The 15,535-nt window shown below is 51.6% G+C and overlaps 2 protein-coding genes across 5 annotated transcripts in view; both read right to left on the minus strand.

The window, feature by feature from the left end:
• Positions 1-2,005, minus strand: part of TEAD3 (TEA domain transcription factor 3) — a 32,995-nt gene extending 30,990 nt beyond the window's left edge. The window contains exon 1 of one of the 4 annotated variants that reach the window (XM_027876511.1): positions 1,837-1,898. The gene's annotated coding sequence lies outside the window, so the exon portion shown is untranslated. Of the gene's footprint in view, positions 1-1,836 lie in introns of all 4 variants that reach the window. The other 3 variants (XM_027876514.1, XM_027876513.1, XM_027876512.1) reach the window with 3 other exon arrangements.
• Positions 2,006-3,517: 1,512 nt separating this feature from the next.
• Positions 3,518-14,875, minus strand: TULP1 (tubby like protein 1). Its single transcript, XM_027876635.1, has 14 exons — positions 14,744-14,875; positions 14,506-14,557; positions 13,806-13,935; positions 13,477-13,623; positions 12,262-12,402; positions 10,822-10,935; positions 10,601-10,717; positions 10,123-10,223; positions 8,602-8,772; positions 8,214-8,326; positions 7,321-7,429; positions 7,031-7,129; positions 5,929-6,100; positions 3,518-4,089 (listed from the first exon to the last, which is right to left on the minus strand). The coding sequence occupies exons 1-14, from the start codon at positions 14,788-14,790 to the stop codon at positions 3,956-3,958; spliced, it is 1,647 nt and encodes a 548-aa protein (XP_027732436.1). The 5' UTR covers positions 14,791-14,875; the 3' UTR covers positions 3,518-3,955.
• Between the last annotated feature and the right edge of the window lie 660 nt (positions 14,876-15,535).

The following is a 15,535-nucleotide window of genomic DNA, read 5'->3' on the forward strand; positions in this document are numbered from 1 at the left end:
CGATCTTCCTCCCAACCACCCTCTACTTTCATTGTGGGGGGGGGGGGAGGGAGTTTCTCAGTTCCTTCCAAGGGAAGACTATACAAGGTCCATCCAGGACTTTCATCCTCTTGGGATGAGATGTCATGAAGTGAAGGGATTCAACTATGTCCCCTAACATCTTAGCAGAGCACCCTATCTTGTCCAGAGTAAGCCAGAGACTAGGCCAGAGCCCAGGCACTCCTACTTTTAGCTAGGCATTGGGTCATAGGTCCCTGGCCCGTGGCGTCCCCCAGCACACACAAGTCCCAGCTTAGAGGTGGAGGAGGAGCAAATGTGTATAGCAGAACTGGGCCACAGGAGACAGGCACACAAAGCTACCTCAGCCAGCCCCTCAGAGTGCTGCTGTCCACCCCCATCTCTACCACCCCCTACTCTCCAAGGCTACAAGCCCAGGCCTGACCTGGCTCTGCCTCTACCGGAAAGTGGAGAGAAGAGAAACACATAGACATGAAGTGTGTCTAACACCCCTCCATAATGCACTCCCATACTCTCAGCTTTCCTGCCCCCCCCACCCCAAGCCTCTGATTCCACCCCCTTCCCCCATCTACTCCAATGACTTCTTTCCTCCTGAAAACCCCAGAGGGTCTACCATGGGAGCCAATATAGGAGGATCTCCCCTTTCTCTTTCTTACACATACACACACACACACATACACACACCACACACCACACACACACCACACACCACACACAACACACAAAACTAGAAGTCCATGTATAGGACAGCTCCTCTTCCCCCATACTTCCCAGCCCAGCAAGGGGGAGAGGGGGAATGACAGACAATGGAGAGGGGGTACAAAGGCACATTACTTCCCCCCACCCCAATTAAGGCACATGGCAGATTCACTGAAGGAGTTGTGAAAAAGAGGAGACTACTCATATAGAGGGAAGGGGAATCCCATGCTCACTATACTCACTGCCCCCCATGTCCTGTGCTGAGTGGAGGGGAGCACACACCCCACTCTGTAGTTGAGATAACTGTGTGTGTTCATACACAGAGAAAAGTAAGGATCCTGTGGGAACTTACTAATGGTTTTAGTCTCCTACCCAGAGTACCGAGTTCTACCTACAATTTCTCCCTCCAACACAACACTCCTGCAGTACACAATCACCCCTCATTCTCAACGGGGCTGACTTCTCCTAGCCCCTTGGTGGTGGCTACCCTGGCTTGGCCCAGCATAAGGCCCGAGGGCCCGGGGTTGGAGGCCTTGTGTGGGGCTGGGCCTGGCCTCACCGACTGCGGCTCCTTAGTCCCGGGAGTCCAAAGGGCGACAGGGCCCGGAGGACCCAGAGCTCAAGCCTGGGCCCTGGAGCTTTGGCTACGGGCAGGGGGAGCGGCCCAGGGCTGGCTGACTGGGGACACGGAGAAAAGGCGCCAGTCTTGGGAGAGGGGCTCCCTGATCCACCTCTCCTAGAGTGGTCAGGCCCGGCTCTCTCCAAGCACACTCACATAACAACGTGCAGACACTGACCCTAGCACAGAAAGACCCCGCAGACTTCAGCCGCCAGCCAGGGCCCCCAAACAACAAGCTCTCGCCCTCCCCACCGCAACCTCCAGAGGTGCCTTAGTCGCTGGAAGGGGAGAGGAATGGGTAACAACTGGGAGGCGGGGCTTCCCGGAGAGGACCCCCCCCCTTTTCCCTATAAACTTCCTACCAACCCCGCTGGAGTTCAGGGCTGGACAATGGGGAAACTTCTCTCCCAGACCCCGTCCCCCAAACCAGCGGCCTCTTTCCCAGCGAGCAGCCACCTCTCCCCTCCCTGGGCCTCTTTCCCAGCCCGGTCCCTGCTTACCTGGTCCGAGCTCCGGGGAGGGGGGCTCCGGTCGGGGGCCCCGCTTTGGCGGGCCAAGGGGTCTGGAAGGGTTGGGGGGGTTCTGGGACAAGACAGATGGGGAGGGGGTGTCCGGGGGGCCGTGGGGAGGGGGTTGGCAGGAATGTGCGGAATGAGCCGGGCTGGAGCGGGAGGCGCCGGGCGCGGAGGAGGGAGCGATCGGGGCGGAAAGTTTGTGCAGAGGAGACCGAGCGGGGGGGGGGGGGGGGGGGGGCGGGGGAGGGGGGGGGGGGGGGGCGGAGGAGAGGGGGGCGGGGCAGAGAAAGGCGAGGAAGGGGCGGGCAGCAAGTGGGACCCACCCCCGTCGGGGGGCCGGGCAGCTGCTCCCTCCCCCTCTTCCCAGATCGAACCTCCTCTCCCCAATCTTCCCGCGTGCTCCCTCCCAACCACTTCTTTCAAGGACCCCGCCAGGAGCCTTCACCTCCGTTTCGGGTGCCGGGGTGCATACCCCTTCATCACCTTTCTGCCCCACTCTCGCCAGCGCCCCCTCCAGGCATTGGGTCTCAAGAGGGGGCGTGGCCTTTCGTTTGGGGTGTGTCCTCTTGCTTCGAGGGCGTGGTCTCTGACCCAGAGTCCGTCCAGCCCGGGGAGGCGGGGGCTGGCTAACGACGCATCACAAGCCGAGATTCAAAGGGAGGGACCTGTGATCCCCAGGGTTCGCAGTAGCACTCCAACTCCCAGCCCCTGAACCGAGGGTCTTCGATGGTTGGATGCATTTGATGGGGAAGTAAAGTGACTTCTTTTCTCCCCCATATCCCTCAAAACAGTCTGTACCCCTTCCCAGAGCTGGGGCCCACTGTGTCCTCCCTGCCCCGGAAGCTTGGGAGACCCCCGCCTCCAGCCTCAGATCCTGGGACCCAGCAGTTCAGGTCCCGCGCCCTCCGCCCCGCCCTGGCGGCTACTCCAGCCTCGCCCGGGGCCCGGTTTGTCTGGTTCTCCCCGAGTGGCTGGTTTCTCGAATTTCCCATTTCCCACTTTCCCTCCGGCTCTTCCAATGCCCCCTCCACCACCATTCCCTCCCCTTTTTCCGCGCCTTCCGTAGCTCCCCGAAGTGGGAGACACTAAGCAACTCTAGGGAGAGGGTGTGCGTGTGTATACTCTAAAAGACTTCCCTTGTTCTGGGGGGGTGGGGGATGAGGCTAGACAGAATGGGTTGGGAAGGATGGGGTTAATTTAATCCTCAGAGCTTCCTGCGGGTCCGGAGTTGCTCCCTCAGGATCCCGCAATGAGGTCGGGTCCTCATTCTCAGCTCCCCCTTCTTATACTCCTCTCACTCCAACCCCCACCTCCAACAACCCTCTTTCCGTTCGCAGTCCCCTTGTACCCTTCCTCAGTAAGCGTTCCGCTCACCGCCAGGAAAATTGCTTTATTTGCACATCCCCTGCAAGTCAGCCTCCTCAATCTTGCCCCAGGGAGACCCAGTTCAGAGCCCCAGTGCAGCTCGAGGTTGTGGGGGGGAGGAGGAGAAGAAGGGGAGGGTGGTTTAAAAATATACAACTCCAAACTGCTCCCGGACAGGAAGTAACTGGAAGGGAGGATGGGGGGGGGGGGGGGGGCGCGAGGGGGGGGGGGGGGGTAAAAAACCCAAAGGCGCCAGGCGGGGCCGGGGCCGGGAGGAAGGGGGAGGGAGGAGGGGGGGGGGGGGAGGCACGCTAGGGAGAGGGAGAGCACCACATCCAGATGTGCAGCGCCAACTTGAGTCCAGATGTTCCTCATCTTCTCCCAGCTGTCTAAGTTCCTCCCCTTGTCTCAGCCAAGAGCTGGCAGTATGGGGGGGAGGGAGACTCTAGGGACGAGCCCTCCAGGAATTAGAGTCAGTAGCTTTGGAAGCGGGGTCAAGGATCATTAAGGGAGTAGAACTCACATCAGGGCACCAGGAGCAGAAGGGTCACTTCTCCGAGGGTCCCTTTGGCAAGGACCATTAAAAATAGGTTGGGAATCTCTGGGGTGGAGGGACCCTTGGGGTTTGAGTTTACAGTAAAAGAACTCCAGGATGAGAGAAGCTCAGGATCACAGTTTCTTCTGGAATCCTCTTCCACATAGGGCATGGAGTCTTGGAGCACTGGGGGTAAGGTAGAGGTCACTCGCAGGCCAGCTTCCCATCAAAGCTGGAAAGGGCTATAGCAAAGCCTTGTAGGGCGCAAAGTGGATATCGATAGTCCAGGGTGAATGCATCCTCTGACACCCGGCCAAACTGCAGCACAATATAGTCAGCTAGAGAGAGACAGAAGTCGTGGGTTGGGGTACCCTGGCTCCTGGCACTGTTACCTCAGGGGGCCTCTCAATCCTTCCCCCACCCCTGTGCTTGAGAAAAACACAATAGATTGACTGAGGCTTCAACTGTTTTGTTGTTATTGGGGTTTTTTTGGCTAGACAATGGGGTTAAGTGACTTGCCCAGGGTCACACAGCTTGTAAGTGTCAAGTGTCTGAGGCTGGATTTGAACTCAGGTCCTCCTGATTCCAGGGCCGGTGCTTTATCCACTGCACCACTTAGCTGCCCCTGAGGCTTCAACTATTAGGGGACAGGGCTATCTCTGGTTTGCCCTCTCCCACCCTCAGGTCCAGGACCCCCCAGTCCCAAGAGACCTTATTCTAGCCACAGCCTGGCCCTCCTAACCCACTCACCAAAGGCTCCTTCCCATCACTGGTCCCATCCGCAGAGCTTCATCCTTGTCCTCCCCCCCCCATAGCCTAAGTACTCTTAACTCAGCTACACACTTCAGTTCCAGTTTCCCCACCCCCAACTAGTCAACAGTCTCCTCTTCTAGATCTAAGATCTTTTAGCTCAGTCCTGTTTTCCCTATCCTAGGCCTCCATTCCCCACTCTTAAAATATCCTCGTCTGTCCTGTGCCCCCATGTCTCATCCCTTAGGCCAAGCACCCCCCTATCCACCCCCCGCATCCAGGGGGACAGGAAGCTGCTAAAAATACCCCCAACCACAGCAGACCCTGCTTTAACTGAAACCTGATCTCCTTAGCAGCTTCCCAAGGCCTTCAGACAGGTGACAGTGGGGACTTCTCAATGGGGGTTGGGGAGAGGGAGCTGTGCTCTGTATTTACCAGGCATCAGGAACCTGGAGCTCTTCCCAAAAATATCCCTATGGACCCATTAGACATTCCTATCCCAGTGGGAAGAGCCTCCTCCTTGGCCTGCATGGATAGCACTGTTCAGTATTTTTATTGTTTTAAATTCCCCTTCCCCAGCTAGATGGTAAGCTTCTTGAGGGCAGGAATGGTGTCCTCCACTGGATTCATTCATCCAACGAAGGTATTTGTTAAGAAAGCACTATTTTTTTTTTGTATGACCTACTATATTGGGGCATGCAGGAGGCTCTCAAAAAATACCCTTTTCACAGATGCATGAAAGGACGGTTTTGCACACAGAAAGTCACAGGGGATAGTGTGGAGTCTTGGGGAAAAGGTGGACAAGGGTGGGATGAGAGGGAAACTAGGAGACTGAGTAAGTCACAGGATCATGGATCTGGAAGGAACCTTAGACGTAATCCAAGTCTAAAGCCCTCATTTTAAAGACGGGAAAACCTCAGGCCCAGAGAGGTTGTGATTTGCCCAAGATCACACAGATTCTAAGCAGCAGGGCAAGGATTTGAACCCAAACTCAGAACTCTTTCCATGACACACAGAATGCTTCTCAACTAATTGCTGTGCTTGTCTGGATGTTGGAGGGAGAGAGGTGGCACAGCGAATAGAGCACCAGGCTTGGAATCAGGAAGACATCTTCATGAGTTCAAATCTAGCCTCAGACACTTACTAGTCGGGCAAGTCATTTGACTCTCTTTGCCTCAGTTTCCTCATCTGTAAAATGAGCTGGGGAAGGAAATGGCAAACCATTCCAGTATCTTTGCCAAGAAAACCCCAAATGAGGTCACGAAGAGTCGGACATGACTTTAAAAAAAAAATTGGCCATCTCTCAGTTGATGACCGGATTTCCCCTTAGTTTCCAGAAGGGATGGGTGGGTGGAAGGTGAGGAGAAAGGAAAGAGAAGGGTTAGGGTCAGTCTGGGTTGGAAGCCCCCTATCGCTAAAATGCTCACGGTCATCCAAATGTATAATCTGGAAGTTCTTGACAGAGGCCTGGGTGACCCGTCCTTGGAAATTGAGGGTGTAGGAGCCACTCTCTTCATTCCAGATGGGTGTTTTGTTTCGTAGCTCTATCAGATTCTCCATTGTCTTGTTCTGCCAGCGCACCAGAAGCCCATCACTATCCTGGAGGCAATTTGGGGGGGGCATCAAAAATGGAGGGCATCAGGTAATGGGGCCAATCATTAAGCCCGCTTAGGGAGTATGGGAGGAAGACACGGGGAAAGGGGAGCAATTTCATAGGATTTAGAGCTGGAAAGGGCTTTAGAAATTATCTGCTGATTCTAGTCCTCATTTTATGAATGGGGAAACTGAGGCCCAGAAAGGGGAAGTGATTTAAGCCAATGTCACACTGGGAGTAAGTGGAAGAGACAGGATTTGAACCCAGGATCCTTGGATTCCATATCCAGTGTTTATTCTACTATACAGCACTGCCTCTGAGGTCATGCAGGTTTTGAATCCTTCTGCTGGTTCCATTTCATAGAGCCTATGTGTTTATGTGAATGTGTGTCTATAAAGACAAACACCTACTGTCCTTGTGGAAATGTTATCTCCACCGAGTGTGTTTGTGTATGTTCTGTGAGTCTATCTCTCTATACTTGTGGACATGGCAAAACATTTTCCTTTTGTGGGTCTCAGTTTTCTTATCTGTGCTCTCTGTCCCTATGTCCTTGTAAGTGTGCCTGTGGGAGGGGACTCTGTCAACACTAGGCTACCGCTGGCTGAACAGTGAAAAACTCCATCTAATTTATTATTCTGTGTCATGAAGATTTCAGACTCTCAAATAGCTGTCGATTTTCTTTTGAATAAGTTTATAAACAAAACCCCAAACCTGTGGTTGTTTTATTGAATTCTGCTTTTAGTCCAACCAGGTAAATATGAATTTGGGAGTTCGTGTGGTTGCCTGAGGGTGAGTGTGAAGGAGCAGAGGGGTTAAAAATACTGGGTCAGGTGAAGAGGGCAGCCCTCCCCTCCCTTAGGGTCATCCATAGGACAGGAATAGCTAGGACAGGGGGTAGAGGGCAGGGAAAAACTCAGAGGGTAGAGATAGCTCACATTTCGGGGCCGGATTGGGATCCTCTCATTTTCTGAGCTCATCCCTGGGATGATGACCGTCATTCGACGGGGTCCCCGGAATCCCAGAACGTTGGTCTCCTAGGTTGGAGATTCCAGTCAGTCTGGTCCCTAAGTGGGCCTGGGATGGGAAGCAGGGACTGTGGGGTCCTGGGGAGGAGGGAGCTAGGGCTAGGATGGTAGCTATAGGGAACTTGGGATGGGGGGTTGAGGGGAGCTGAAGGCTGGGAGCCCAATAGGCTGAGGGCCTAGAAAAGAAGTTCAGTCCTCACATAGATGATAGCTGCCAATTCTTGTCGATAGGTCCCCACATCTGCACCTCCATGATGGGGATTCTTTCCATTGTCAAACACAGTGAATCGGGACCCTATAAGGTTAGACCTACAACCAAGAGGCAGAACTTGAGATGGGGCAGGGGAATCTGGGTGTGTGTGTGTGTGTGTGTGTGTGTGTGTGTGTGTGTGTGTGTGTGAAGTCCAGGGAATGGGTTGGAAGACTGGCAGGTCAAAGGGTGGAGGTCGTATGTGCTGGTCTTTATTTCCCTCTTCTATTGTCCTTTCCCACCATTACCTACAGCCACCAGATGGTCCCTATATCTGAGAGCAGGAGGGGTCCCTATTTCTAGTTAATTGGGGAAAGGAGACAGGGGCTTCCAGAACTAGTTAATTGAGGGAAGTATCTCCAACTGCAGAGATACAAGTATCTCTGACTGACTAGTTGTATTGAGTATCAAAGGAGAATATGGGTTATATAAACTGTAGGGCACAATACAGACATTGCTGATTGGAGAATATAGAAGGTTCCTTGGCCCTTCTGCCTCCCCTTCCTCCCCCAAGGTTTTGGGAAAAGGATATGTGTATTCCTTTAAAGGTCTGTCCAAGGGGCCCAGCCTAATCCTCCCGGCTTCTGACCCTTGCCTAAGTCACCTTCCCCACCCTTTGCCCTGCCCAGCCAGGTTGCCCAACTGCTCAGGACTCACAGAACAGAATAACAAAGCTACAAAGGACCTTGGAGATCATCCAGTCCAACCTGTCCTTTTACAGATAAGGCAAGTGACTTGCCCAAGGTCATACACCTAGTCAGAGCCAGAACTAGGGACCAAGTCTTCTGACTTCCAAGACCAGGGCTCTTCCATTATACCACACTGCCCCCTATGTACACACACCTGAGCTTGCCAATGAAGTCTTCCCCTGCCCGGGACAGGTTGGTGGGGTCAACAGAGATGAGATAATTGGCGGTCTTGCTCCTCTTCCGTTTTCGGCCAGCTAGGAGGAATACCTGGGGTAGGAAAGGGGGGTGGGAGGAAAGAGAGAGAAGGGGTCTGCGTGGGGAGGAGGTTGGGAATCGGGGAAGGAGCAGACAAGGAACAGGAGAAGGAGAAGACAGGGAGTCTCCACCCCTCACCTGTAGCGCCTCTGATCTGTAGGGTTTCTCATGCCCGTCCTTGACCTATTTGTTCCAGGCCCAACTCTTAGCCCCCTCCATCGCCTCCCAATCTCTCCTTTCCCACACTACCCCGTTCCTTCTCTTCCTTTCCTGTGCCTACTCCCCACCTTCCGGTCACTGTCCAGGTGCAGGTAGTAGGAGGGGTACAATCCCCGGTCCATTCCCTTCTTGTCACGGGTTACCCGGCACCTCACGGTTCTTCCTTGTGGTGCTGGGCGCAGCACAAACTCCTTGGGGTCATCCACCTCAATGGGGGGTGATGGGGGCCTCTCCTCCTTCTAGATGGGGGAAAGGCAGCAGGAATATCAGGGGACCCCAATTCATTCAAGATTCTGTCCCAGGATTTCCAAATCCCCAGGTGTCCCCTACCCTAAGTTCCTTGTCCACAGCTCTTGAGGGGGGCCTATCCTTATACCCAGAAGATAGAAACTGGAGGAACCAGCTATGCTGGGTCTGAATCTCCCTTCAAGCACATCGCCTCTTCCTGGGCCTCCATGAGAAGTGAAAAAAAATTCCCCCCCAATTTCTACCTCTTAAAAGCTTGTGTTAGGGACCGAAAAATGGATTTAAAATTTTCCTTTTAAAAAATCATTTCCCCAAATCTTTGTTATATATACATGAGAACATATGCAAATGTGTGTGTAAGAACATGTATAATTGTGTCTATTAGTGAATGTCTGTGCATGCAAAAGTCTATGTGTATACAAAAATGTACATATATGCCAATGCATATATGTGTATATGTACATTTCTCTGGAATAATGCTGGAAATGGCTTGTCAGTTGATTACCCTATGGTTCCATTCTACATCCCTTGGAATTTCCAGACTAAAACAGTGTTTACTCCTGGCCACCATTCAGTACATGTGTTGTCTCCCCATTTAGAGTGTAAGCTCCTTGAGGGCAGGGATAGTGTCTCTTTTGTGTTTGTATCCTTAGCACAGTACCTGGCACTAATAAGGGATCAGGACTGGACTTGTGGTTTCATTGGTATAGGGAAGTTCCAGGTGAGAAAACTTCCCCTGACAATGCAGGCTGGCATCTTCTCTGTAACCTAGAGGGTTGTCTAGGGCACTGAGAGGTTGTGACTGGCCCAGGGTCACCCAGACAGTATGGGAAATGTGGGACCTGAACCCAGGCCTTCTTGATTCCAAGACTGTCTCTCTAACCACTGTGCTAGGCTGCCACTTATATATAGTAAGCACTTAATAAATGCTTTTTTTTATTCTTTCTTCATATACATGTGTGCCTATGTATGTATAGCACATGTATTCATCTCTGTGTGAACATGCTTTTGTATCTGAGCATGAACGTGCCTGAGTGTGAATGTGTCCAAGTATGAAAAGTATTTGTGTGTGGGTGTGAGTGGGGGGCACTTTGGCCCCATTGGATGATTGGACCTCAGAGGGCAGGGCTGAGAGACCAGGTAGCACCAGGCACTGGGCTGTTCTGTCCTGCATTTGGTTATGTCCCACTCTGAAATGGGAAAGACCGTCTCCCACCCACAGGATCCCAAGCTCCTTAAGCTACCTGAAAATTGATTCTCCCGAAACTCCCCTAAAATTTCATCCCTGCCCCAGACATTCTGCCCTCTGAGGAGACCTTAATCCAGTCCCCTAGGGATCCTACCTTTGGGACTTTCCCTTTTCCTTTCCCTTTTCCCTTTTTGTTGCTGTTTTTAGTTGTTGCCTCTTCTTCCTCACTCTCAGCTTCTGGAACTTTAGGGGAGGCTAGGGATGGAATAGAAGGTGATGAAGTTCTCCCTGCGTGCCCCATCCCCACCCCAAGGTAGTCAAGTCTACCTGTGGAATTACTTGGGGAAGAAGGGAGGGAGGTAGTTCTGATTCCTCCCAGGACATCCTGGCGCTCAGACTGTGGGGGAAACCATTGATGTCATTCTCACCACCACCCCACCACCCCACCACCACCACTACCACCACCACCACCACCACCACCACCACCATTACCAGCAGCAGCAGCAGCAGGACTTGACTCTTCTGCCCCTCACCCCAAAGATATCTGGTCCAGGGTACCCTAAGCCTTAATGGAGTGGAGCAAGATGGAGGTAATCAGGAAAACCAGGGTGGGAGTGTGGGGTGGTCCTCACCTTTCTTCTTCAATGGTTTTTCTGTAGGGCCACCTCCTCCAGCCTGGAACATAGACTCTGGCATCTTTTTGTTTCCAGTAGGTGTACCAGTGGAGTCCCTTTCACCTTCACTAGATTCTAGGATAGGGGAGAGGGGAGATAATCAAAATGGTAGAAGCATAACTTTCTTCCCCTACTCCCAGTACTCTGGCCTTAAGGGTGAGAGGGTAGGCAGGTCTCACCTTTCTTCTTGCCCTTTCTTATCTTGGGCTCCTCCCCAGCTGAACTCCCTGCTGCTGCTTCCTTCTTCTTATTTCGGACAGCTTTCCGGGGGACAGCAGGGCTTCCCAGATCTCCTAGGGATTGGGGGTAGCAGAGAAAAAAAGGAGAAAAAAGGGACTAAGGGCTTCTGACATCCCCTTCATATCCTGTCATCCCTGAGGTCCCTTCCTCAACTGCCAATGAGATTATAAACTCCTAGAGGTCAGAGATCATGCACACCATAAGGATACAAATATAAGAGATACTATTGCTGCCCTCAAAGAAACTTACACTCTAATAGGGGGAGACAACTTATGTGCTGAACGGTAGCTAGTAGGGAACAATATCTTGGTCTGGAAATTCAAAGGGATATAGAATGAAACCATAGGGTAATCAAATGACAATCTAAGTCAGAGGACCTGGGTTCAAATCCTAATCTGGTGCTTACTACCTGTGTGACTTTGAGCAAACAACTTAACCTCAGTTTTTTGATTTTCAAGTCCAACACACTTTGCATTATACTATACTACCTCTCCTTGGGGTCAGCTGGTCTGGAGTCAGGAAGACCTGAGTTCAAATCCAGCCTCAGATACTTACTAGCTGTGTGACCCCGAGCAAGTCACTTAACCCCATTCACCTCAGTTCCTCATATGTAAAATGGGAACACACTGGAGAAGGAAATGGCAAACTACTCCAGTATCTTTGCAAAGAAAACCCTATAGACAAGTCCATGGGATCATGAAGAGTCAGAAATGACTGAATGACTTAACAACCTCTCGTTGGTTCTAACCATCTACTCAGCCTTCAAGTCTTAGCTCTTATCTTAAGAACTGTAAGATCAAAGGTTTAGAACTGGAAGGGACCTTTGAAATCATCTGAAGGTCCAACTGTTTCTCTTTATAGTTGAGGAAATTGGGGGTCAGTGATGTTAAATGACTTGCCCAGAGTAACCCCAAGTAGGATGTGACAGAGCTGGGATTTGAATCCAGATCCTGTGTCTCCAAATACAAATCCGTTCTTTGAACTCCTTACTATCATCGGTCATTTACTATGTACCGACTTCTACCTGTATAGTTTTTTTGTTTGTGTTGTTTTGTTTTGTTTTGACCAGAGTTTTGCCTAGCTGGTATAGGAAGTTCCAGGTGACCTACTTGTATTTTAAGTTAATGTTTTAAAATGTGTGTACATCTAAACCATCTCCCCAACTAGACTGTAAATTCCCCAGGGAATTCACCTCTCTGGATCCTCACAGTGCTCACTGTACAATTTTATCCATAGTATTTGTTCAGAATTCATTGCTTGATTGATTTGGCTGAATTTCTCTTTATTCTTGATCCCGTCTTCTTATTCCTTCCATCTTACAGCCTCTTTTACCCTTCTCTACATTCTTCCCTCATCTTAAATTTTTTCCTCCTTCTCACCTTGGGGCTGGGTCCCCTTTCCCTTTGTGTTTCCATCTGCTTTTCCTTTGAGGACTTTCTTTGAAGGTTTTAAAAGCGAGACTTTCTCTTTCTTTTTCTCTTCTTCCTCTTCTTCCTCCTCGTCCTCTTCCTCCTCCTCTTCTAGGGATGGACACAACTTCATCATGTGGGTTGTTCCTTCCCTAACCAATCTCTTCTCGGGGAACAGGACCCAGGATGGAAAGGGTCTGGGGAAAGGGAGTTGGAAGAGAACCAAGACCCTGGGAATTGGTGAAGGACTATGGTAGAGGGCCAGAAAAGAGGGATAATGTTTCTCATTTCCTTTCTAGTAGTTCTCAGAGCCCAACGTGAGGCCAGAGACAGGAGTGCATGTTTTTCCACGATTATGTGACTCTATGTTTGTCTTGGCGGAAGGTACTTTCTAGGAAAAGCATCCTTCTATTACTTTATGTCTATATCTTGATTTCTAAGGTCCTTTTTAGTTCTAAAATGTTATGCTTTCCCTCTTCGCCTTCAGTATGTCTCTGCTGTCCTCTTCTCTATTTGCTGTCTCTGTTCCTTTTCTGTCTTTTTCTTCTCTCTCACTTCTCCATCTATGTGCTTTTTTCTTTTTAGACATTTATCTTTCTTTTCTTCCCCTTCTTGCTTTTCTATCTGTCCTCTTTCACTTTTTATCTTTTTTGTCTCTAACCTTTTTCTTCTCTATACAGCTTTCCTTCCTTGTCTCTGTCTCTCTCCTCCTGTCTCAATCTTCTTTCTCTTCTTTTGTACTACTTTATCTCCTCTCCTTGTACCCTCTCTGTTTCTTTTCTCCCTTTGCTTTGTCGTCTATCTCCTCTCTCTTCCCCCCCTTATTTCTGTCTCTTTGTCTCTTTCTGTCTCTTTGTCTTTCTTTCTCCCCCCTACCCCTTTCTCTCTCCCCTCATCTGTCTCTCTGTCTCTCTCTTTCCCCCATCTCTATTTTCTCTCTGTCTCTGCCTGTCTCTTTATGTCTCCCCCATCTCTCTCTCTCTTCTCTGCCTTTCCCTGTTCTTTATTTGTCTCTGTCTCTCCCCATACCTCTCTGCTCCACATCTGTCTCTCTTTTCTACCACCACTCAGTCTCCCAGTCTCTCCCTCTTCTGTTAACATTTCTCAGCACCACTTTTCCTTTCTCTTTCGGTGCCCCCAGCTATCTCCTTCCATCACCTTCAGGGGCTTCATTCAGTCTCTCACCCTCCTGCACGTTTGGAGCCCGGGCTACGAGGAAAGTCTCCCCGGGGCTTGGCTTCTTCCTCTCGGGGTCACGAATGAACTTGGCGTAGGGGTTCGGTTCAGCAGGGGTCCTGGGCGGCTCATCCCGCCGCCGCCCCTTCTTCCCCGCTGGGCAGAGACATCTCTGTCAGGGACAGCGACTCAGGCGCTCGGGAGACACTCCCGCCCCTTTCCCCCTGCACAGCGTCCACTTCCCCGCTCCCCAACCGGGGGCAGTAATAGAGAGGCAGAGTAGGGGTACTCGCCTAGTCCTACCTCCCCCCAGCCCTGGATCCCAGCTATCTCCTCACCCTGCGGTGGCGCCCCCCGCTCGTCCCCACGCCCTGCGGCTGCGCTTCTGCGGGGTTTGGCTTCGGCGGGGCTGGGGCACTCCTGGGGTTCAGGCCGCTTCTTCTTTGGCTTCTGCCCTGCGGCGAGACGCTGCGGGATGGGGGTGGGGTGCAGGGGGGGCGGTCAAGGAGTGGGGTGGGGAGGTGGTACTGGCCGACGGGAGGGGCTGCCCTCAGGGTAACCAGGGAACGGTAAGGCCTTGAGGGGTCAGGCTAGTGAGGCTAATCGGTTTTAGCTGAGGCTAGAAATAACCACGGATTATTGGGGAGGGGCGGTGCAAGGAATGAAGGAGTGGATACCCTCCTTTTCATGCCTACGGTGACCCTGGAGAGGGCCCAGGAATACATATATCTCCATACCCCAAAGCCCACTCCTCTGATTTGCCCCATATCCCCAGGTGTGTTCATCTATTAGACACTCCCCAGTACTCCCTAAACCCTTTCAGCTGCACAAGACATCATCACACCACAGAATAACACCTCAAACCCCTGACCCCTGAGACCCACCCTCAGGGGAAGTCACACACACACACACACACACACACGCACACACACACACACGCACACACACACACACTAATGGAGTGTAAGCCGGCTGCGTGAGCGGACTCGTTTCCATCTGATCTCATCAGGATAGGGGGAGGTTAGCGGGGTTGGCTACCTGTTTGGGGCGCGTCTGTAGCTCAGGGCTCGCGGATTCCTCCTCCAGCTCACTGGGGTTTGAAGGAGGAGAGTCAGTGTTTAGCCCATCTGAATGCTTTCTCCTCCAGCCCCCTCCTTCCCCTCTAACACTTCCGAGTCAGCATCTTCCTCTCCTCCAGGGATCGGAGGGTCCTGGAACTCCCACAACCAGGAGCTCACATAAGGCGAGGGTGAATGCATTAGGAGGTGCCACTGACCTTTCAGAGGCCCAGACTTCTCGGAGGGTATTGTCCTCCAGAGGCATGTTGGGGATACGGCTCCCCTTCCCAGCTTTGCTTTTTCTGGTTTCCAGGGCTACGTGTGGAGACTACTGCTTGCTTGGCTAATCTCTATAGCTCATCCCCTATGACTGGGGCTCAGGACAGCTGGAGGTGTATTGGAGGATGGGGGAGGGAAAGAAAAGGAGAAGAGGTAGGCATTGTATGATCCAGGGAAGAACTGGCAGTAACACTTGGGTGGGGTGTCAGGACTGGGCTATGTCCTAACTATTACCGTGGAAGTGGGTGTCATTTTCTCTCCACTCCTTTGCTCAGCCTGGCTCTCATGACCTTTATTCTCCTCCAAGGCTTCAACCTGTCACACTGCCTGGTCTGGATTTCATAGTGGGATGCTTAAGGTCATCTTGAAAACTATTGGATTTGAGGGGCAGCTAGGTGACGCAGTGGACAGAGCTCTGGCCTTGGAGTCAGAAGGACCTGAGTTCAAATTGGACCTCGGACACTTGACATTTACTAGCTGTGTGACACGGGGCAAGTCACTGAACCCCGATTGCCTCACCAAAAACCAAAAATAAATAAAGAAAAATAAACTACTGGATTTGGCATCAGAAGACCATGGTACAAATCCCATTTCTGCTATTTACTGTGTGACCTTGGACAAACTAAATAACCTTTCCTGGCCACAGTTCCTTAACCATAAAGGGAAGAGACAAACTAGACTCCTGTAAGGTCTCTTTCCTGCTCTGAATCTATGATTCCATCATCTAGGAA

This window comes from Vombatus ursinus, unplaced genomic scaffold (assembly GCF_900497805.2).
Source record: "Vombatus ursinus unplaced genomic scaffold, bare-nosed wombat genome assembly UNPS02014811.1, whole genome shotgun sequence".
Taxonomy (NCBI): Eukaryota; Metazoa; Chordata; class Mammalia; order Diprotodontia; family Vombatidae; genus Vombatus; species Vombatus ursinus.

Coding starts and splice junctions, on each gene's coding strand:
- TULP1 (XM_027876635.1), bottom strand. CDS start 14,790: ATGCCTCTGGAGGACAATACCCTCCGAGAAGTCTGGGCCTCTGAAAG. Junction 13,624..13,805: donor GCGGGGGGCGCCACCGCAGG/GTGAGGAGATAG, acceptor GTCTCTGCCCAG/CGGGGAAGAAGGGGCGGCGG. Junction 10,718..10,821: donor AAGAAAGGGCAAGAAGAAAG/GTGAGACCTGCC, acceptor CCCCTATCCTAG/AATCTAGTGAAGGTGAAAGG.